At 40.7% G+C, this 24873-nt stretch overlaps 1 protein-coding gene across 11 annotated transcripts in view; it reads right to left on the reverse strand.

Annotated features, from left to right (window-relative positions):
- Nucleotides 1-24873, reverse strand: part of DNAH9 (dynein axonemal heavy chain 9) — a 324423-nt gene that overhangs the window by 47797 nt on the left and 251753 nt on the right. For 10 of the 11 annotated variants that reach the window (XR_006890674.1, XM_046676358.1, XM_046676360.1 and 7 more), the window contains 4 exons: nucleotides 22540-22710; nucleotides 20639-20761; nucleotides 10236-10429; nucleotides 7915-8063 (listed from right to left, as the gene is read on the reverse strand). Coding sequence is in view for 10 of the 11 variants with exons in the window: in XM_046676358.1 (XP_046532314.1) it covers nucleotides 7915-8063; nucleotides 10236-10429; nucleotides 20639-20761; nucleotides 22540-22710 (637 nt within the window). In the remaining variant the exon portion in view is untranslated. The remainder of the gene's footprint in view (nucleotides 1-7914; nucleotides 8064-10235; nucleotides 10430-20638; nucleotides 20762-22539; nucleotides 22711-24873) is intronic. The other variant, XM_046676357.1, reaches the window with a different exon arrangement.

Below are 24873 nucleotides of genomic sequence, written 5' to 3' on the forward strand. Positions count from 1 at the left end.
ATGAGGACAAGGGAACAAATCTTTCTTTTGACTTTCAGAGTTTTAAAACCCTACCCAATATTAAGAACTGCCATGATGAAACAAAGGGATAGAGAAATGAAGGAGTTAAGAACACAACTCTTAAGAACATAAGTCACATACTCAAAGATGGGAAAGGATACCAAGCTTCGTAGAGTCTAAATGGAGTAAAACAGTGAACTGTCTGATAGAGAGACTCTGCCCAAACACAGAGACAATTAGTTTACCTAATAAGCTGGGGCTAGGGGAAATAGGGGGAAGTGTTTGAGTCAGTCATGCGAATTCCAAACTTGAGAATAGGAGCCATCAGGCAAACTATTAGATCCAAGATGCAGAAAACATGGATGTCACCAGAGTATATGTTCTAAATGGGTGAATTAGAAAATAAATCAAACCATCAAGAAGGCAGGGAAGGAGGAAGAGAGAGAGAAAGAGGCACAGGTGCCTAAGTAATCTCTAGCTGATGAACAGCAATATTGCCTCTGGTAAGGAAATATGCGATAAGATTAAGCCAAGGGCAGGGCTGAGAGAATATATTCAGAGACAAATAACCAATATGGGTCAGGGAGGGGTCAAGCTTGCCCGAAATGACAGAAAACTTCAAACTACGTGATGCAATAGTCAGAGGTCAATTGGCAAAGAACAGTAGGAAATTGCTCATAAACAGGGTATATAAAAGCTTCCAAAAAAGAAAATATTGAATAAAAATGAGGAAACTAGATTTGTCAAAATGAAAGGAATAAAACTTCCAGGAGACAGAAGGAATGTAGAACTCTGTAAAAGAGTGAAAGTCAAGAATAACTTGGCAATGACAATTCCGATGATACTCATTCATCATTTGTTTGTTAATTCATTCCACAAATATTTACTGAGCACTCCTCTGTGCCAGTTAGGCTATTAGGCAGTGGTAAGAAAATGATGAGCAAGATAACATGGTTCCTGACCTCAAGGATCTTAGTGACAAGCAGGTAGGCAAACATAAGTTAAAATTATAAAAGAAGGATTTAAGTAGAATTGTACTAAATGCTCTGAAGCAAATATATGTATATTGGGGACCAACTGGGCTTGTGAGGAGAGGTCAGGAGAGGTTGATAACTGCAGGATGAGTAGGCATCGGATTGTTGAAGAGTTGGGGAGAAGAATTTCAGATACAAGCAACCGCTTGTGAAAATGCCTTGGGTCAGGAAGGCCCATGCTGTGACTGAGGATCTAAAAGGGCTGTGTGGCTGGAGGAGAGTGAGCTTGGGGGAAGGTAAGATCCAGGGCTGGACAGAAAGGCCGGGCCAAGCAGGCCATATAGACCATGTTAACGTTATTGGACCTTATCTTAGGAACAATGGGAAGCTGCTAGAGAGTTTTAAATAGGAGAGTGACATGAGATTTAGCAAGATGACTCTGGCTGCAGAGTGGCAAAAGACTGCAGGCAGGGAAAGAGTGTGGATGAGTCAGGGGACTCAGACTACAGTAGGGAGGCAACAGGGAAGATAGAAACAGACTGATTTGAAACATACTTAGGAAGTAGAACCAATAGGACTAAAGGTGGTTGGTGGTGGAGGAGGCGTCTAGGGCAATTGCTTCCCAGGTTTCTGGCATGAGCAACTTGGTGAATGGTGGTGTCATTTACTAAAAATAATAGAGCAACATTTCCGGAGATAAAGAAAGGTATGACTCTTCCACTTGAAGTGGCATGCTGAGTGCCGAGCAGATGAATGAAAAAGACCCACACCTAACACACACAGCTCATGAAATTTCAGAATACAAAGTAGAGAGATGATCCTAAAGTTTCCAGGGTTAAAAATAGGTCACCAGTAAAGAAACAAGGAAAGAATAGCATCCTACTGGCACATGTCCTCTCATGAACAAAACTAATATATAGAAGACCATTGAACAATGTGGACACATTCCAAGTAAAAATCATTTTGGACCTAGCAAAACTATCAAATGGGTAAAATTGAAGCCTTTTTAGACATCCAAGGACTCAGAAATTTTATGTCCTGTGATTCTTTTCTGATGAGTTATGCCAGCAAAACTAGGGTGAAAATTCAAAATAAAAGACATGAGATACAAACATAGTAGAACTAAGCCAGAATATAAAGAAAAGAAGTCCCAGGATGATAATTTCCTAGAAGGTTAAAGCGTAATTTATCTATTTCAGAACAGAATGTAAGTGGGCTCTAGGTAAAGCATTTTCAAAAAGAGTAAAGTGGATTCCATTCAACGTATAGAATGAATAAGAAGTGTGAGATATTAGTGATGACAGCAAAGGAGGCATTTGTTTCTTCTCCCAAGAACAAAAAAAAAAGCATTTAGAAACTCCAGAAAAACTAAAAACTGTCTAAGAAAACTATCATCTAAATATGAAGCAAACTGAAATTTGAATCTTTATCCTGAGAACATTCACCTTTGAGAGACCCCTGAAGATTATGGCATTGGAACCATAAAGAAGGAAATGTAATCCTAGCACATTTTTTGCCTCTGTAGTGAATAATATATATATATTAATTATGATGTAAATGCTGTTTATTGGTTTTCAAATATTATAATTAGCTCATAGACTAGGCATGAATAAAATTAATAATGGTAACAGAGTAAATAAATATATATTTATCCTTGACTGTGTAAAAATAAAAGCATAGCTGATACAAGTTAGAAAACAGAAGCCTCAGCCTACATAGAGGAAAGTCAAGAGAAATTATCTACAATTCATGGAATAAAAAATTGAGTTTTAGTAACAATATTTAAGTTAACAAAGTCAATAGAGGAGCTAAACATTTTAATATAGATATCAAAATTTGGGAGGTATTTGCAACAAATTAGAAAATTTAGATGAAATGGACAAACTTCTAGAAAGAAACAAATTACCAAAACTGACTCAAGGAAAAATAAAAAATCTGAATAGACCCATAGTAAGTGAAACAAGTGAACCAGTAATTTAAAAACTTCCCACTAACAACAGCTCAGGCCTAGGGGGCTTCACTCCTGAATTCCACAAAACATTCATGAAGAACTAATACTAATTCTTCATAAAATCTTCCAAAAAATAGAAGAGAAAAGAACACTTCCAAACTCATTCTGATGTATAGATTACTAGTATTATCCTGATACCCAAGCCAGACAAGGACATCACAAGGAAAGAAAACAACAGGTCAGTATCCCTTGTGAATATAAAAGTAAAAATCCTCAAAAAAATATTAGCAAATTTAATCCAGCAACATATAAAAAGGGTTATACACCAGGACCAAGTGGGATCCCAGGAATGCAAGGTTGGCTTAACTTCCAAAAATCAATTAATGTAATGCACCATATTAATAGAATAAAGGACAAAACAATATTATCATCTCAATGGATGCAGAAAAAGAATTTGACAAAATCCAACACATTATCATGATATAAGGAAAAAATTCAACAAACTAGGAATAGAAGGCAACTTCCTTAATCTAATAAAGGGCAATCTACAAAAAACCCACAGCTAATATCATACTTAATGGTGAAGACCGAATGGTTTTCCCCTAAGATCAGGAAGAAGACAAGGATGTTCAAACTTGCCACTTCTATTTAATATTGTGTTGGAAATTTTAGCCAGGGCAATTAGGCAAGAAAAAGAAATAAAAAGGCATCCAGATTGGAAAGGAAGAAGTAAAACTATCTCTATTCATAGATAACATGATCTTGTATTTATAAAATCCTAAGGAATTCACTAAAAAACTATGAAAACTAATAAACAAGCTCAGCAAGGTTGCAGGACAGAAGATCAATATACAAAAATCACTAGCAATGAACATTCCAAAAATGAAATTAAAATAATTCCATTTACAATGGAATAAAAAAAATAAAATATGTAGGAATAAATTTAACTAAAGAAATGAAAGACTTGTACATCAAAAACCACAAACCACTGTTAAAAGAAATGAAAGACGATCTAAACAAATGGAAAGACATCCTATGTTCATGGATCAGAAGACTTAATATTGTTAAGACAATACTCCCTAGGTTGATCTACATATTCAATGCAATTCCTATTGAAATCCTAGCTACTTTTCTTTTTAACAGAAATTGACAATCTTATCCTAAAATTTACAGGGAAATGCAAGAGACCTATAGTAGCCCAAATAATCTTGAAAAAGATCAAATTTGATGGACTCACACTTCCTGATCTCAGGAGTTAATACAAAGCTATAGTAATCAAGACTGTTACTGGCATACAAATAGACATATAGATCAATGGAATAGAATTAAAGAGTCCAGAAATAAACTCTTACATTTATGGTCAATTGATTTCCAACAAGGGTACCAAGGCAATTTAATCAGGAAAGAATAGTCTTTTCAACAAATGATGCAGAGAAAACTGGATATCCACATACTAAAGGATGAAGTTGGTCCCCTTCCTTAATCCATACACAAAAATTAACTCAAAATGGATCATAGGGGCCAGCCCGGTGGCACAGCGGTTAAGTGCGCACGTTCTGCTTTGGCGGCCCATGGTTTGCCGGTTCTGATCCCTGTTGCGGACATGGCACCCCTTGGCAAACCATGCTGTGGTAGGTGTCCTACATATAAAGCAAAGGAAGATGGGCACAGATGTTTGCTCAGGGCCAGTCTTCCTCAGCAAAAAGAGGAGGATTGGCAGCAGATGTTAGCTCAGGGCTAATCTTCCTCAAAAAAAAAAAAAAAAAAAAAGGATCATAGACCTAAATGTAATAGTTAAATTACAAAAGTCTTGGAAGAAAGCATAGAAGAGTAAATCTTTGTGATCTTGATTTGACAATGGTTTTTTAGATGCAATACCAAAGCACAAGTGATCAAAGGAAAGAATTAGATAAACTGGACTTCAAAAAAATTGATAACTTTTGCGCTTCAAAGGACACCATTAGAAAAGTGAAAAGAAAACCCACAGAGTAGGATAAAGTATTTGCAAATCTTATATCTGATAAGGAGCTTGTATCCAGAATATATAAAGAACTCTTACAATTCAACAATAAAAGGACAACTCAATTTAAAAAAAAATGAGCAAAGGGTTTGAATAGACATTTCTCCAAAGAAGATACATGAATAGCCAAGAAGCACATGAAAGATGATTAAAATCATTTGGAAATGCAAACGCAAACCACAATGAGCTACTACTTCATACCAATTATAGTGGCTATAATGAAAAGATGGAAATAGGAACCCTCACACATTGCAGGAGGAAGTGTAAAATGGTGCAGCTACTTTGGAAAACAGTTTGGCAATTTCTCAAAAAGTTGAACGTAAAGTTCCCATTTGACCCAGAAATTTTACTCCTAGATATATGTTCAAGAGACTTGAAGACATGCCCACTTTTACATGGATGTTCATAGCAGTGTTATTCTCAATAGCCAAAAGAGGAATGAGCCCCAAAGTCCATGAACTGATGAGTAGATAAATAAATTTTGGTATAGCCATAAAGGACTATTATCCAGCCATAAAGAGGAATGAAATTCTGACACATGCCACAACATGGATGAACCTTGAAAACATTATGCTAAATGATAGAAGCCAGCCACGAAGGAACACATGGTGTATGATTTCATTTACAGGTAATTTCAAGAACAGGCATATCTTTAGAGACATAAAGCAAACTGGTGATAACTAGGCTGGGAGATGGTGGGGTGAAATAGGGAGTGATTGCTAATAGATAGAGTGTTTTTTTTGAGGTAGACAAAATTTTCAAAAATTAGATTGTGACAGTTGCATCGCCTTGTGAAAATATTAACAAACATTCAATCGTATATTTTAATTGGGTGAATTGTATGGCAATTATACCTCAGTAAAACACTTAAAAACTTGAGAGAAAGAGGAGAGTTTTTGTGGGCAGTTATTGGAGCTAAATTCTTACTTTTCATATCAGGGAATAAATAGATACCTATAATTGATAAATACAGAAATAGTGATATAAGATTATTAACAGGAAGTAGAGAAGTAACTACAGGAGGACTAAATTCAGAAATGGGCAAAAGCACAGGGTCTGAGCAGCGGGTCCGAGTATGGGGAGGCTGGAGCTGGGAACTGTTGCTTTTCATTTTAAATTCTTTATTACCTATATTAAAAAAATATGCGCAAGTATTACTTGAAATTTTTAGAAAACTACAAAAATACTCTCTACGTTAGTGAATAAGATAATTCTTTCCCTTATACAGATCTTATCCATTCTTTAGGGCCAAATTAGCTTCATCTCAACTACCCACAAACACCAGGCATATGCTATGTAGTCTTTTCATTACATAATGAATAGATTGCTCACGGACTTGTATTACCTGGTCTGGGTTCTTACCCATAAAGTCCTGGCTCTATAAAACCCTGTTGGGTCTTTATTCAACTTTGTAAAATGTTGTAGTTTTGCTAGTTTTATAGTTTTGATTAATTAGTCATCCATTTGCTCATTCTTTCATTTAACATATATATTTACTGAGTACCCATCACAGGAAATACACAGTGCTAGGAACTGGGGATACTATGGTGAAAAGAACACCTATTCCCAAGGCTCTCTCACTCACATAGGAAGACACAATAGTCACTAGACAATTGCAACGGGATATACATAAAGAAGGGTGCCCTAGGAGCATGTGGGAGGGGACCCTCACATCTTGGAAGTCAGGTAGGTCTTCCTGGAGGTGGTAACACTGAAATGGGTATCTGAAGGATGAGTAGAGGCTAGCCTGGTGAAGGAGATGTGAGAAGGGAAACAGCATATTGGGGAGAAAGGAATGGCTGCCATGTAGAGTGCAAAAGAGAGGAGAAGGGAAATGTGAGCAGAATAACGAGCCCCCAAAGATGCCCATGATCTAATCCTCAGAGCCTGTGAATATGAGACTTTACATGGCAGAAGGGACTCTGCAGCGTGATTAAATTAAGGACCTTGAGATGGGGAGATTATCCTGGATTATCTGAGTGGGCCCAATAGAATCATAGGGCGTCCTTATGAGGAAAAGAAGGAGGCAGTGAGACCCATTTATGACTTCTGATCTCCAGAACTGTGGTCAAGAGACAATAAATGTAAGAGTGTTTCTGGACTCAATTCTATTCCATTGATCTGTATGTCTATTTGTACGCCAGTAACAGTCTTGATTACTACAGCCTTGTATTAACTTATGAAATCAGGAAGTGTGAGTCCACCAAATTTGATCTTTTTCAAGATTGTTTGGGCTTCTATAGGTCTCTTGCATTTCCATATAAGTTTTAGGGTAAGCTTGTCAATTTCTGTTAAAAAAGAAAGGAGCTAGGATTTCAATAGGAATTGCATTGAATATGTAGATCAATCTAGGGAGTATTGTCTTAACAATATTAAGTCTTCTGATCCATGAACATAGGATGTCTTTCCATTTGTTTAGATCTTCTTTCATTCTTTTAACATTTTCATTTCTTTCATTTATTTTAACAATGTTTTGTTGTTTTGGTGTATGATAATAAATGTGTGTAATTTTAAGCCTCTAAGTTTGTGGTGATTTGGGACAGCAGCAATAGGAAAGTAACAACGGAAAGCAGCCTGGAGAAATAGGGAGGGACTGGATGACAAAATTCCCTCTAAGCCACAACAAGACGCTTGGACTTTATTCTGAGGGCAAGAAGAGGCTGTGAAAGGATCGGATTTGCATTTCAAAAAGTATGCTCCAGTTCCAGTAAGGGGGATGGGTGGGTGGAAGGACAAGGACTCCTCAAGAACCTGCTACTGTGGATTCTACCTTATGTAGCCCAGAGTGGTCCTTTCTCTGGTGATGGTCCCCTGGTGTTGGTTCAGCAATGACCCGGGCTTCCGTACGGTTAGCAGATATAGAGTATTGTACAATGAGCCTCGAGTCAGAAAAAGAGAAACCAACAGACACAAAGAGTGAAACTTCTTGGGGTTGGTGCAGCCTTGGCTGCAAGATGAAGTTTTCTCACCTTGATTTTCCACATCCTTCAGTGGGTCCACCCCTGGAGACAGGATAAAAAACATGGGAGTGGCTGGTCCTGATTCCTCGAATGAGGTTGCAAAATCTAATGCTCTTCCCACCACGTATTTGCTTCCCAACTTCTCCTCAACAAAGTCTCTGCCAGAAAAAAAAGTACACATGTATATCAGTCACAAAATAATAACAATGGAGAAATGGAGGCCGATAGCAATGGAAGGATGGGCTCAAGGTCATGGACTCGGTAGTTACAGAGCTAGGACCGACTCCAAGTTCGCTACTTATTGATTAAATCAATACTTGGAAGCTTTGCTGCGAGTTGCCAGCCTGCTCACCAAGATCACAGTTCCTTCTGAATCCCCATCCATTCTAGCTGCCACTGACTCCTCTGTGAAGCCTGGGTGGCCTGTCACATCACCACCATCCATCAGAAGACCGCCAGGACCAATGTCTCTGAAAGCTTGCAGGCAGCTAAATCCTCCACACTTCATCTCCTGCAAGGCTCCCTTCCTGCCCAGGATTTAAGGCCCTCCAGTCTTCTATTCCCTCATGCTCTGTCGTTCTTTGTGTTCCCTTTCATCTCACTCCACTTACCAACGTTCCTTTCCAAAGTGTCCCATTTTATGCTAAACAAAACTTTGCAGCTGCAACCACTTACTGACTGTCCAGCCCAACTCCTGGCCTTAACTCTTCTGCAAGGACATTATTTCTCTGTAACTTTCTCAACTGGGCTCCTTCTCCTCCATCTGACCTATCTCAGGATGGGGAGGTGGGATAGTGATCCTGCTCCCTTATGGCTGCTATTTCCAAACCACTACTTTCCCATTCTTGTGGCTCCATTGAGACAGTTCCCCTGGCTGTATCACCACTATTGTACATCAATGTCATCTATTGTTCCTTTGGTCACTCTGTTCATCCACCGAACACTTGGACACTTGGCTCATGGACTTTCTCTCCACTGGCCTGAGTGACATCAACATCCATGTGGATAGTCCTCCAGATTCTTAGCAATCTTCATTTCTTTCCCACTTCAGCCACCTGATTCCATGGCCACACTCTCAACCCTGTCATTACTTAGGAACTTTTTCTATACCTGAAACCATAAATGGAAACATCCCACTTTCTGACTAAACCTTCTATTAGCAATTTAGCAACTTATCCCTTCTCTGCCTATTCCTTGCCTCTATCGGTGCCACTACAAATGCAGGATTTGCAGTATTGTGGTCTCTCTGGGTTTTTGTTTATGTTTTTTCTTATCATTCTCTATTCTCTTCACTTCTTTCCTATCCAGTGTAGACTCCATGGCCTATAATTTCTTTTTTCAGAAAACTGTATTGAAGTTTAATTGACATACCATAAAATTCATCCATTTTAAGTATACTATTCAAGAATTTTTAATAAATTTACTGAATTGTACAATCTTGACCACAATCCAGTTTTAGCACATTTTCATGATGCCAATAAGATTCCACACGCCTACTTAGGTAATTCTTATTCCCAGCCTCCAGCCCCAGGCAACTACTAATCCACTTCCCATCTCTATAGATAGTATGACCTATGCCTTCCAATCATTCTCTTGCCAATATCCTCACCTCCCTTGCCTAACTCTTGTTCTGACACACCAACTTGTAATGACGCATGCTCTGGATCAACATAACTCTGAGTCTACCCCTCGGCTGTTGGATTCTGCTATAGAAAATCATCCAGTGGTGAAGACTGGCACCAATACAAATGCAGGATCTTAACTAGGTGAGCCCTCAATGCTGCTTGGAATTCTTTGAGTTTCCCTGGTCAGCCTCCTCTCCCATTTTCACAGATACTATTTCCAACTTTCCGCACTCTCCTCACATCTCTAACCCTGCCACCTCCCCTTTCACACAAACTTCACTGACGATCTTGCTTCTTCCTTCTCAGAGAAACTAGAAATCCTCAGACAAAATCCTGCTCAATTTCCTGTCATCTTTCTACCACTTTCACTACAGCTATACTTCTCTTTCTCTTCCTTCCTTGTGATAAAAGAGATGTTGTTCCTGTTAAGGATGATCCTTCCCTCTGTTCTCTGGATCCTATCATCTCCTACCACATTAGAGGTGACCAGAATTCTTCTCAATGCTGATACTGCTGAGTACATCTTTCCAAACTGTCCACTTCGATATTAAGAAAATACACAGCAAAACAGAGCAACAGTTCTCATGGGATTTTGGATGTTGGTGCAAAGCCTCCTACTGCTATAAACACGAGACCTTTGTGCTCGGCTCTGCTGAGATTGCCCTACGCCTGTGCTGGGCCTCCCCGCCATCCCCTGTTCCCTACCGCATGGCGTAGGTCATCCGGTCAGGCCGCATGGCTCTCATCATGCAGAGGCGCTGCAGGGCTGTCTTGTTCTTCCACTCCTGTGGGAACTTCTCCTTCTCAGGATATTCTGATTCCACAAACTTCTTCCAGCTCTTGGCAGATCCCTCAATGTCCCGATCCAGATTATAGAATTCTTCCATCGATGAAAGTGCCTGGAAAATTTCAGAGAATCTTGCTCTAAAATGTGGTTTCTCCAGAAAGCTGTCATTCACCTTGCGTTGGGGGGGTCGAAGGACAAGATGATATCATAGACAGAATTCTGTCTCATTTATACTCTTATCTCGAGCCTTGGATCTGCCCCCAGGTAAACTCAAGGAAGAGGAAGGATTTTGATCATCTCACCTTCAGCAAATTGCCCCAATAATATGCAGGGTTTAGCAAACAAAGGGTTTGAGTTATTATTAGTAGCACAGACTGAGCAGCACCTGCCTACAGGGTATTATGTGGAGAAAGGGACCAGAAGGGATGCCATGATTTTTCTGGTCATGGAGAGCCGGACACTTTAAGTCTCTGACTCCTCCCTTTCATCCTCATACTCTGCCAGCAACTCCCATTAATTCTTCTCTCAAAATGTTTCCAGAATCACTGAGTTTGTGTTAATGCCAACTCTAAAATTTCCATGAGTTGCCTGTTTCCATGAGGATTAAGTCCGTCAGAATGGCTATAATTAACAAGACAGGAAACACTAGGTGTTGGAGAGGATGTGGAGAGAAGGGAACTCTCATACAGTGCTGGTGAGAATGCAAAGTGGTGCAGCCACTATGGAAAACAGTATGGAGATTCCTCAAAAGATTAAGAATAGAACTACCATATGATCCAGCTATCCCACTGCTGGGTATTTATCCAAAGAACTTGATAACGCAAAGGCATAAAAATACATACACCCTTATGTTCATCGCAGCATTATTCACAATAGCCAAGACTTGGAAGCAACCTAGGTGCCCATCAAGGGACAAACGGATAAAGAAGATGAGGTATATATAGACAATGGAATACTACTTAGCTATAAGAAACGATGAAATCCGGCCATTTGTGACAACATGGATGGACCTTGAGGATACTATGCTAAGCGGAATAAGTCAGATGGAGAAAGTCAAATACTGTATGATCTCACTCATAAGCAGGACATAAAAACAATGACAGACAAACACATAGAGACAGAGATTGGATTGGTGGTCACCAGAGGGGAAGGGGAGAGGGGGAAGGGGGAAAGGGGTGATTAGGCACCTGTGTGTAGGGATAGATTGTCATTAGTCTTTGGGTGGCGAACATGATGTAGTCTACACAGAAATCAAAATATATAATGATGTACACCTGAAATTTATATAATGTAAAATTTAAATTAAAAAACATTAATGACAAAAACTTTTAAAAAATAAATGAGAATAAGTAAGTTCATTAAAAAAAAGAATTAAGTCCAAATGTGTAACTTGGTAACCAGATCTCTTCATTTACTGCTTCTCTCCAATCTACTCAGTTAGGTGGGTAGCCTACTTCCCTCCTACTCTGTCCAAGCATGCCTGCTCCCAACCTCGGAAATGTGCCAGACTCATTCCCTACTCAATTCCTTGCGCACACCACTTTCACCATGTGAGAAGGCCTGTTTGCTTCTCTCCCAAATTCCTTTTTTTTTTTTTTAAAGATTTCATCTTTCCTTTTTCTCCCCAAAGCCCCTTGGTACATAGTTGTGTATTTTTAGCTGTGGGTCATTTCCAGTTGTGGCATGTGGGATGCCGCCCCAGCATGGCTTGATGAGTGGTGCCATGTCCACGCCCAGGATCCAAACTGGCGAAACCCTGGGCCACCGAAGCAGAGCACGTGAACTCAACCTCTTGGCCACTGGGTTGGCCCCTTCTCTACCAAATTCTACTCCTTCCTTTTCTTCCTTTTCTTGTGCTGGTCATGACTATTATTTGCTAAGGTTCAGTTCAAAATCAGCAACTTCTTGCACGTTCATCTTCTCTAACCTAGAACACATAGCCCTCTCACGCTTCTTTTGAGGACCACCTAGAACTACTCACAGAGTTGCTATCTTTAAGAAAGAGACTGACTTAATTTTTAGATGTTTGACTACTGATAGCTTTTAAGTCTTATCTCTCCCTCTTCCTCTTCGGCTCCACATCTGGGAAGGCTGATAAGCAAGCTTAGGTTCTCCCTCCTATTGTGCTGGAAGGAAGTTGTACCATGCAAGGCCTTGCCCATGCACAGGAACTCTCACCCTGGCCTCACTCTAACTATCATAAAAACTCCAAGGTAGTCTCCAGCGGGGGATCAGAATTGGCCAGCTCAAAATGTGTCTCTTTGACCGATTACAGCAATACATCAAAAAGATTATACACCATGATCAAGTGGGATTTATACCAGGGACACAGGGATGGTTCAACATCCGCAAGTCAATCAACGTGATACACTACATCAACAAAATGAAAAACAAAAACCACATGATCATCTCAATAGACGCAGAGAAAGCATTCGACAAGATCCAACACCCATTTATGATAAAAACCCTCAGTAAAATGGGTATAGAAGGAAAGTACCTCAACATAATAAAGGCCATATATGATAGACCCACAGCCAACATCATACTCAATGGACAAAAGCTGAAAGCCATCCCTCTGAGGACAGGAACAAGACAAGTGTGCCCACTTTCACCACTCCTATTCAACATAGTACTGGAGGTGCTGGCCAGAGCAATTCGGCAGGAAAAAAAAATAAAAGGAATCCAAATAGGTAACGAAGAAGTAAAACTCGCGTTGTTTGCAGACGACATGATCTTATACATAGAAAACCCCAAAGAATCCACAGAAAAACTATTAGAAATAATCAACAACTACAGCAAAGTAGCAGGGTATAAAATTAACGTGCATAAATCAGTAGCATTTCTATACACTAACAATAAACTAACAGAAAAAGAACTCAAGAACTCTATCCCATTCACAATCGCAACGAAAAGAATAAAATACCTTGGGATAAACTTAACCAAGGAAGTGAAGGATCTATACAATGAAAACTACAAGACTTTCTTGAAAGAAATTGACGATGACATAAAGAGATGGAAAGACATTCCTTGCACATGGATTGGAAGAATAAACATAGTTAAAATGTCCATACTACCTAAAGCAATATACAGATTCAATGCTCTCCCAATCAGAATCCCCAGAACATTCTTCACAGAAATTGAACAAACAATCCTAAAATTCATATGGGGGAACAAAAGACCACGAATTGCTAAAGCAATCTTGAGCAAGAAAAACAAAGCTGGCGGAATCACAATCCCCGATTTCAAAACATACTACAAAGCTACAGTGATCAAAACAGCATGGTACTGGTACAAAAACAGGTCCACAGATCAATGGAACAGAATTGAAAGCCCAGAGATAAAACCACACATCTATGGACAGCTAATCTTCGACAAAGGAGCAGAGGGCCTACAATGGAGAAAAGAAAGTCTCTTCAACAAATGGTGCTGGGAAAACTGGACAGCCACATGCAAAAGATTGAAAATCGACCATTCTTTTTCACCACACACCAAAATAAACTCAAAATGGATCAAAGACCTAAAGATTAGGCCTGAGACAATAAGTCTTTTGGAAGAGAATATAGGCAGTACACTCTTTGACATCAGTTTCAAAAGAATCTTTTCGGACACTGTAACTCCTCAGTTGAGGGAAACAATAGAAAGAATAAACAAATGGGACTTCATCAGACTAAAGAGCTTCTTCAAGGCAAGGGAAAACAGAATTGAAACAAAAAAACAGCTCACTAATTGGGAAAAAATATTTACAAGCCACTTATCCGACAAAGGGTTAATCTCCATAATATACAAAGAACTCACACTGCTTAACAACAAAAAAACAAACAACCCGATCAAAAAATGGGCAGAGGACATGAACAGACATTTCTCAAAAGAAGAAATGAATATGGCCAATAGACACATGAAAAGATGTTCATCATCGCTAATCATCAGGGAAATGCAAATCAAAACTACACTAAGATATCACCTTACCCCCGTTAGATTGGCAAAAACATCCAAAACCAAGAACGACAAATGTTGGAGAGGTTGTGGAGAAAGAGGAACCCTCATACACTGTTGGTGGGAATGCAAACTGGTACAGCCACTATGGAAAACAGTATGGAGATTTCTCAAAAAGTTAAAAATAGAAATACCCTATGACCCAGCCATCCCATTACTGGGTATCTACCCTAAGAACCTGATATCAGATATCTCAAGAGTCCGTTGCACCCCTATGTTCATCGCAGCATTATTTACAATAGCCAAGACGTGGAACCAGCCTACATGCCCAGAAACTGATGATTGGATAAAGAAGATGTGGTATATATACACAATGGAATACTACTCAGCCATAAAAAAAGACGAAATTGGCCCATTCACAACAATGTGGATGGACCTCGAGGGCATTATGTTAAGCGAAATAAGTCAGTCAGAGAAAGACGAACTCTATATGACTCCACTCATAGGTGGAAATTAGTATATTGAGAAGGAGATCCGATCGGGGGTTACCAGGGAAAAGGGGGGGGTGGGGGGAGGGTACGGAGGGGGAAGAGGTGTACCCACAACATGACTAACAAAAATGTACAACTGAAATTTCACAAGCTTGTAATCCATCATAACATTAATAAAAAAAAAAAAAAAAAAAAAAAAAAAAAAAGATAGAAGGTCTGCCCCCAGGACAGGCCATCACCATAGATAACTCTAGGTATCCGGTGAGGGTCCTTGCTAAGCCTACTCTTGTCAAAGTTTTGTTTACCAAACATTTTCTTTTGCATTTCCACATGAATTGCCTTCCTCCCCTTTGAAGACCCAAACCACTACCCCAACACCCTCCTTTGCCTTTAGCTGAAGACAATATTTAATCTGGCAGCTTGGACATTTTGGCGAGTGGCTCAGTCTTCCTGTGTCTCCCATGTATGCATGTTATAAAGCTTTGTTTGATTTTCTCCTGTTATTCTGTCTCATGTCAATTTAATTTGTAGCCCAGCCAGAAGGACCCAGAGAGTAGAGGATTTGTTTCCTCCCCTATACTCCTTTCCTAGCTGTCCCAAGCCATTTTCAGACTGCTTGGGAGCTCCCCTGCTCTCCTAGAAAGTCTCATTATGTGAGCAACAAACTTTTTCATACCCTCTTCTGTATGTGTGTGGCATCATCAGTCTTGACATCAGAACCAAATTCTGGGTGGGGCTCCATCCTGTTTCTTCAGTGTGCCCTCATGGGCATCACTCACTTAGACACTTAGCCACCTGCAGATATTTTCCATTCTTACTCAACTCTGCTTGTACATCTCATCTCTCCAATGAGATTAAAAGCCAAACTGTGTCCAAGCACCAACCACAATGCTAAGAATTTTAAGGAACGCATACATTTTGTAATTTGAATTCATCCATTCATTTGATACTTATTGAATGCCTACTACATGCCAGGTACCTGGGAATACAAGGGTGAACAAAAAAAGACACATACCTTCAAGAAGCTCAGGATCCTACACTAAAGAGAAAGAGGAGACAAGGGAGGGCTTAGGAGGTAAGTAGAATTCTGTTGGGCAGAGATAGAGGTCAAGAGAAGGGAAGGGCATTTTATGGGGAAGGATCAACAATAGCCGAAGCCTGGGGAGCGGAGAGTGTGGGCCGTGGTAGAAAGCAGTGTGACTGCAGTAGGGATGTCTAATAGGTGACAAGGAGAAGGTAAAGCTGGAGAGGGACATACACACTTGACCTGGGCTTGCCTAGGCTCTTCTCTTGTGTGGATGAACACACATCCTGTCTTCACAGGCCCTTTGACATGGCCTCTGTGGTTTCCCAGCTTCACCTGGACCACTTAGCGCAGGGAACGCACCCTCATTCATGCTGAGAAGTGGTGTGGAGCGGTGTGTAGGATGGTGGAGGAGGCGCCAGGAGTTCACATCCCAGCGCCACCTCTTATGGCTTAGGAGCCTGTTTTTAAACCTTTGCAGGCTTTGATTTTCTCATTTGGAGAATGAGGCCAAGTCATGGTCATCTGCATAGCTCATATCTAACGCAGATGTAAGTGCTCTGAAGACATGAAGCCCTCCCTGTGCTTTCTCTGGGCTCCTATAGTTATTGAATTGCAATTGCTGGTTTGCTCGTCTGTTACTCCCACAAGATGGTGAGTTTCCTGCGGGCAAGAACTTAGGCATCTTTGTGTGCCTCAGGCCTAGCAGGCCGCTTGGCACGGAGGAAGTGCTCAATTAATAAAGTTTGACACCTGGGCAGCCCGCAGGCGGGCTCTTGACAGGCTGCGGAAAGGGGCAGCAGCTGTGGTTATTTCTCCCTGGGCTGAGGAATTAACCTTGGTCTTCTTTCAGGCAACCACGTCAGCCCTCCTCCCAGGTTGCACCACCGTTAACCCTTCTGCAGTCCCATTATCCCCTCTGGTGTCACCACAAAACTGAGCAAATTCCGCTGTGATCAGTGCTCCCAGCTGCCATGACTGGATCTGAAACACACTTTTCTTGAAGCTCTGGATTGAACACAGTTGCAACATTTAATGTTCTAAATGAGGAAAAGGGATTTCTAGCCTTCTAATAAGCTAAATGGAGATGACTAATTAACCTAATTACATTGGACTGTGTAGCAAAATACGACTGTGCTGAATTGGCACCCAGAGTGGTGGTGCGGGGCCTTTTCAAAGGCTAAGGAAGGCGAGCATTGCGGAGGAGATTTTATAAAGGAGAACAGAACTTGCCCATTACCTTCAAGCTCAGCATTTGATGAGACTTACAAAATCCTTACAAAAGATAATAATAAAAGCAGTGTTTTATCACAAAGATTTCATTCATTACCTGCTTATTAGTTCTTCTGGGGAAACAAGGCAATCAACCTTCCTCATCAAATGGAATGTTTAAAAAATTTTTTTTATCATGTCCTATTCAATTATATTTATTTTGTTTCTTTAGGCTAAAATCCAACAGAACACTTAAAAACAGGCTTCATCAAAGGCTTCAAGACGTGCACTACACAGCGCATTGTGTTTCACCTGCTCACAGCCTGTACAGTGCTGGAATTTGATGGGGCTGGACTTCGCTGCTCCAGGTAACAAACCTCAGAGAGAGAGATAAAGCTTCCCTCATTTGCAAAGGCCTTTGAACAGCCAGATGAGCTTAGCCCACAAAACAAAACAAAAAAGCAAAGTGAGCAAAGTAAAGCAAACAACCCATTCTGTGAAAAGAAGAATGAAACTAAATTACACAGTAGCTTTTGAGTTGAGCTCCGTAAAATGAAAGCAGGAAAGAGAGCTTTTGAGTCACTCATTCTTTACGACTCTTGCTGCAGAGGGTTTTGTAGGATAATATAGAGACAGGAACTGCATTTGGCCCAACTGGTTAACTCAAAATTCCTCCAAGGTTTTCCTTCTATGGATAAATTCTACAGGCACAACCCACATCAACCACAGCATGTATACACCTTATTGCTGGGTAATAATCATCACTATTTATGGGGGGAATTGTGTCCTCTGAAAAACATATATTGAAGAACTAATTTCCCAGACTCATGAATGTGACCTTACATTTGGAAATAGGGTCTTTGCAGATGTAATCAAGGTAAGATGAGGTCACTAGGGTGGACCTTAATCCATTATGGCTGGTGCTCTTATAAGAAAAGAAGAAGAGACACAAAGACACAAAGAGGCAACACAGCCATGTGAAGACCCCCGTGGAGACAGAGGCAGAGATTGGAGTGATGCTGCCACAAACCAAGGAATGCCTGGGGCTGCCTGAGGCTGGAAGAGGCAATGAAGGATCCTCCCCTAAGGCTTTGGAGGGAGCATGTCCCTGCGGACACCTTGCTGTCAGACCTCTGGCCTCCAGAACTGGGAGAGAATAAGTTCCTGTTGTTTTAAGCCACACAGCTTGTGGTACTTTGTTATGGCAGCTCAAGGAAGCAAATACAACAGCTATAACCACAACCATAAGCGTAACCATAACCAGCTTCCACTTCCTGAACATGCGTTTGACATAACCCTGTGAGGGAGGTATGATGACGGCCATTTTGCAGATAAGGAAACAAAGGTTCAGAAGAATTAGATAAAATGCCGGAGGCCAAACTCACTCAAACGTGACCTTGAATCCAGGAAGGTCTGACTCCAGAGCCTGTGGTAACTAGTCCATCTCTGTTGCTGTTCTAGTTCTGCAAATGGGCTCGTTCAGAACGGCTTTCCAGAATTTATTTCCATAAGAGCGTCAAACTGTGAGTCATTATTCTCAAGCTCTAGGCCATACTGTCCAACAAGTCTGACCCCGCCATATGTGAATATTGAGCACATGAAATGTGACTAATGTGACTGAAGAACTGAATTTTTAATTGTATTGAATTTTAATTATTTTTAAATTTAGGTTTAGAAATTGGAACTTGCTTTAGTAATTAGAAAACTTTTAAGTATGTTTGGAACAACTTGGGTATGTAAATCAACTGTTTGAACTCTAAATTTTATGAAATCTAAATACATATCAAGTATTTCTCATGAAAATTTAGTACCTGAATTGAGAGAGTTTTAAGTGTAAAAAATACACACCAGCATTCAAAGATTTACTAAAAACATATAAAATATCTCATTAATAATTTTTTATAACAATTACATATTAAAATGATAATATTTTGGCTACATTGGGTTAAAGAAAATATATTATTAAAATTAATTTCATTCATTTCTTTTTTGCATTTTTTAATGTGACTACTAGAAAATTCCAAATTCCATTTGTGACATGCATTATATTTCTTTTGGACAGTGCTGCTCTAGAGCGTGTCTACCCATTCACGTCTTTGGTAGCCTGGAAAGCTGACAGTTCTCCACACATATGCCCTGCTTTTATTATAATTATTCTTAGGCATTTGGAACTTTGTGATTTTGGTTGGTGAATGGAGTTCTTCCTTGTTTCTTTCCCAATATATTTCTCATTTGCCAGATTGGCATGAAGTTAATAAATAGGAGTCAGGGATTATTATTAAGGTCAGGGATCAGCAAACTACAGCTAGCAGGCCCAATCTGCTCACCACCTGTCTTTGCAAATAAAGTTTTATTGGAACTCAGCCATTTCCTTTCGCTTACACGTTGTGTGTGACTTTAGCAGAGTTCAGTAGTTGTGACAGAATCTGGCTCTCAAAGCCTAAATATTTACTATGTGGTCCTGTACAGAAGAAATTTGTATGATTTATACACAGCCCTAAAGATAATTAAAAGAGTAGCTACAAACTCTGAAAAAGAAGTTAGAAAAAACTTTGGGTAATGGCAGCATGAGTGGAATTAGCCTCGAATTTCCTAGGATGCCTCCTTTGAAGAGGACAGCACGCACATTAATATTCAGTTCTGGGCTTTTGTTATAAAGCAAATCAACTTGGATGAATCTCAAGGGAATTATGCTGCCTGAACAAGCCAGTCCCCAAAGGTTACATACCGTATGATTCCATCTATATAACATCCTGGGAATGACAAAATTATAGAAATGGAGAACAGGTTAATGGCTGCCAGGCATTAGGAATTAGAGGAAGGAGGACGTTGTTGTGGTTATAAAGGGAACATGAAGGATCCCTGTAGTGATGGAATTTTCTCTATCTTCACTGGGGTGGTGATTACATGAACCTTTACACATGATAAACTAAATACATACATATGCATGTTTGCGCACACACACAGACACACACACACAAGTGCATGAAAAACTGATGAAATCAGAATAAGAGTAGTGGATTGTATCAACGTCAATTTCCCGGATGTGATATTGTACTACAGGAATGCAAGATGTTACCACTGGGGGACACAGGGTACAAGGGATCTCTCTATTATTTCTTATCATTGCACGTGAATCTACATTATCTCAAAACAAAAAACTTGTGTGACCTCAGTGTCCTCATATGTTAAATGGGAACAAATAATACCCATTGCCCAGGTGAACGTGGGACTGCAACAGGGCAATGCATTTCTGAGGTGCTCGATGAATGTGAGCTGTCATTAACCACTGAGAATCCCAGGCGGGAATGCATCCCCTGCTTTGCGTCTGAGTTAGGAGTCACATGGAGAGGCCTGACAGAGAGCCAGCATCTGTCCTTTCATGGACGTGCTGTGGCAGCACCTCCATGCCAGCCCCAGGGCCTCACAGAGGAGACCATATTCCAGTCCTGAGCTCTGGTAGCTGAAAGGAGCTCAGTGGAGTCGGAGAAGCTCGCAGGATCTTACTGTTCCCTCACACCCCAGAGGCAGAGCCCTCACACCAGCATGCACCTGCTCCTTGAACCCCAAAAGAGAGCCCCACTGACTTCATGGGGACAAGGGTCAGGGAAAATCTCTGAGAGATGAGAACTTGCCTTTCTTTCTAGGGGCCAATACTGACCTTGACGCCACCCCAGGCCTGATGGGAGAGGAACTCCACGGGACTGGTGACACCTGTCTGCACCGGAGACCGCAGCAGGAAGTCCAGCTCTGCTGCGCCAACCTCCTGGTTCATCAGCAGAACCTGCAGTGCAAAAGGACAACAACACTGTGCGGCTTTAGCGGGTGGTAGCCACAGGGTCCCGGAGATCTTTGGGCTGTCACTTAGGATAATTATGGCTGCTTCTAACACTGAAGCTTGCCCTTCTTTGGTTGTTGAAAAAGGGTGCAGTGGAAGAAAGTGTATATCTGTGCAAATTAATGTGGGGTCATCTATTTTCAGCCCAAATATCAGCATGACCTAAATGCGCATCAGGAGTGTCTATATATCTTGGTTCGTAAACATTTTATGTAATCAATCATAAATGCCATAGAGTGCATTTCTGCAATCTAATTGAGAAGATGACACATACAAATGACACGATTTGAGGAGAGTGTCAAAGTAATATATGAATATATGCAAAATAGACGTGCATGTGTGAATCAATAATGCTGACGGGGTTCCAGAATAGGGGAGTGACCAGCAAGCAGCGTCGGGGGGTTTAATTTGACTAACCTTTCTGTGAGTGGCTTGAATTGGGTCTTGGAGAAGCTAAGAGATGAGAATATTTAGACAGGAGGGGAAGGCTTTCCAGGGAGGGGGCGATGCGAAGAGCAGGCTCTGGGAAGGGGAATCTGTGAGATGTGTGCAGGGGTGGGTAAAGCATTTGGCGTGGTTGGAGCTAAGGCTCCACACTGAGAGGTGCTCGGAAATTGTTCTCTCCACGTCAAAAGGTGTTCTCTGCTGAGATGTTATAGATGGGAATGCTCACTAAGAAAAAATAATTTGGTCAATTTGAGGAAAAGGTCTTTAAGGAGAAAACAGCCTAGAAATAGCAGATGACACGGAGAAGCCCTTGTAAAATGAGGTTGAAATATTTATGAGGAGAGAAGAGTGAAAGCTAGGGGTGGAACTTCCTTGGGGTCTGGGGGAAATGAGTGGCAGGAGGGAAGTTAGCCTATGCTGGGGTCCCAGCTCTTTTCATGAAGGCCAAGCTGTCATCCAGGCTGGAGTGGGGACAGAGGGTGAGAGGGAAGCCTCACAAACACTCCCCCAGGAATTCTGGCTCTGGAACATGCAAACAGCACAGAAGTGATCACAGAATGTCTGACTTTTAGAATTGGAAGAGGCCTTCACGATAATCTAGTCTGTGCTCCCAGTTTACATATGGCAAAAAATTTTTCCAATCTTCAAATATTAGAGGGATAAATGCCAGGAAATAAAGTGTCATGATTTTTCGATGTTGAGAATAAGTGGAAGATGAAGGTTTCTTATTAATGCTGGAGGTCCCTGATGCTCCCAAACCCTTGGGAATCAGAGTTCTTAAGGACTTTCTTAAGGGTAAGGCTGCTACGGCCATAGGAAGACATGCTCAATTTCTCATTCCAGGGGAGGGTTGGGATGTTAAACTTACAACCCTAAAGGTAAATAAATAATGAGTGATTCTCTAACAAAGCTCTTACAGCATCTCAGAAAGTATCTAGCTAGTGGTATGGCATCCAGTTTCATCTTCAGTGCCAGTTTTGATTGATTTGTAGTGGCTTTTGGAGGGCTATGTTGAAGATCTTAGATCATCCTGGGCCAACAAGAAAGTAAAATGATTGATTAAACATGTTTGCTTTGAGTAGGACAATGGTGGTGGTGGTGGGGGGGGCAGCATGCATGCGCCATCTTGGACCTTCTCGTCTGACACCTCTGCCTAGAGATCAATAGTCTGCACATACTATGGGAAGTGATGTTAAAAGAGGAAAGTTTCTTTGCACCTGCTGGTTGGGCACTAGGAAGTGACCTGCTTTCTGGAAACTTCTTCAATCCACTTTTACCTGAAAGGTGAGCTGGGCAAGGTAGGTCAGCTTGTCACACTCAAAGAGCCCGCGGGTGGTGTACTGGTACACAGAGAAGGTGATGCTGTCTATTAGATTGGTTACCCGTTCCTTGAGGCTCTCATCAGGAGCAGCCTTCTCCACAGCTTTCTGGAAGACGATACTGAAGGCCTGGGGGCAGAAGGTAGGACACTGATAATTTACACAGCTCTCTGTGTATAGCTGGTAGTCTTAACTGTGAAGAATATTATAATTTACAGGCCACAGAAGTATTTTCCCAGCGGCAACAAAAAACATGCTATTGGCTCTTTTCTTAGTTTGCTCATATGAATTATTACGTTGTCATGAAGTGGGGAAGCCTATGAAGCATACAGACAAGAACCTACAGTTTTGACCAGGAAAAATAAAGTCCAGTAGCCCAAATAATTACATTAAGTCCAATAAGTTTTGTTGGATAACTGTCTGAATAAAAAATAAGCACAGTCAACAATAACCACCTGGGATTACTGGTTCTATCCACTAGATTATAAAATTCTTGATGGTAGAACCAATGTGTTGCACAACTTTGTTGTCCGAAAGAGCTCCTTGTACATAACAGGCCCCCAGAATGTTTTTAATTAATTATTTTTCCTTTTGGTAATGATCAGAATCTCCTGTGTTCTTTGTTTTTCTTCCTATTAACTCTGCAGTCATTTGATGGGTCCTCTTATGTGCCCTTTTTTCTCAGGCACTTTTCTTGCAATGGTAGGAGCACAGCCTGCTTTGGTTACATCTTGTGAACGCTATAATATGAGATAAAAATCACATGAATCAACTTTCCGTTGTTTTAAATTTAGATATAGACTATAAGAATAAATATTAGGAATGCTGCATTTTGAATGTGATATGAATAGATGAATCCCTAAAGAAAATAAAAATCAAGATATGATTGGACTTTTTCAATTATTGGCTATGCAGATTTCTAGTCTTTTCTCTATTTTTCTTTTGTGGCTTCAAGGAGGAAAAGAAAAATTAGGTCTTTCTAAAGCCAGGTATGTGAACTTCAGTGGAAACCATATAAAACTTGAGTCTCATTATTTCCTTATTTGCAAAATGGGGGAAAAATGTGAATTCCTGTTTCATAGTTCCACGGTATTTCTTGTTAATGAAGACTTGGCAGCCTTTCTTCTTCATTTACTTTTGATGATCCTAACAAAATCTTCTGACCACCTTCAACCCAACCCCTTGTGATGTTTTCCCTCACTTGGTAGGTTTTAGGTTGGAATAATAGCTCCTCAGGGGCTGATAACGACCCCCACCCCACACCGAGCGATTTGAGAAGCTTCCGTTTGCAGAACACGTCCATAGAGACCTGTTCTCTATGGTTACTACAGCCTTTCTCTAAAACTGTAGTTTTATCAAAATGACAGTGAGCAGGAAATCTCTAGTTACTAAGTTTAAACACAGTGATTCACAGTTCAGGAAAAGATCTAAAGAAAATTTTAAAGACTAGATACATTTAGTATTTTCTTTATTCTAAACTAATTTTGGCTCTCTTTTCCTTTCATCCTAAAAAGGACCTTCCTCTTCCTTCCGGTGTCTGAACAGCCCTGGCGCTGACCTGATCTCGGCTTCTATTGGCTTCCTCCAGAAGGTCTCTTCTCCCGCCCACACAGTCTTATTGCTGGCTCTAACTACTCTTGGGCTTTTTTAGGGCCCTTATCTATTGCCTTATATCTTAGATATTTTTAACTTTTTCATTTATACGAGATTATGACCACTCTGAGGGTGGGGGCCAGGCTTTACTAACTTTCTTACCTTCCCCAGCATCCAGCCGAGCTTTTCACGTATAATAGGCACTGACCACATTTGTTAAATGAATGACTATGTCTTGTTAATGCCAGAAAGAGTTTAGGCAAAGCTGGACGAATGTGATAGATTAAGGATGTCAAATTCGAATGCCTTGGGGGGCTACGTGTGTAAAACCAAATAGGGAGGAGGCAGTGATTGTGGCAACGTGGAGGACACGTGCCCATCTAGGGAGCAGCCATCCCTCAGCTACAACGAATTTATGCCGCGTGGAATGTGCGCTCAGTGCTGCCAGATCTTCCAAACTTTTGTGAGAAGCCAGAAACAGAGATTTGTGTGAAACCTCCTTGTTTTTGAATGTTTGTAACCAAAGAAAGTATTTGAAAAGCCCTCCGAGGACCAAAGAAAACAGGTCAACAGGCCCTTTTGGCATCCAGTTGGAGACCAGCGCTCTATGTTCTATTTGCTTCTGCCTGTCTGAACCTCCCCTTTCCCATCTCTCTGAGAAACCTTATTTCTCCAAGCGGCACCTCCACACAGTGCACA

Source organism: Equus quagga, chromosome 11 (genome assembly GCF_021613505.1).
Source record: "Equus quagga isolate Etosha38 chromosome 11, UCLA_HA_Equagga_1.0, whole genome shotgun sequence".
Lineage (NCBI taxonomy): Eukaryota > Metazoa > Chordata > Mammalia > Perissodactyla > Equidae > Equus > Equus quagga.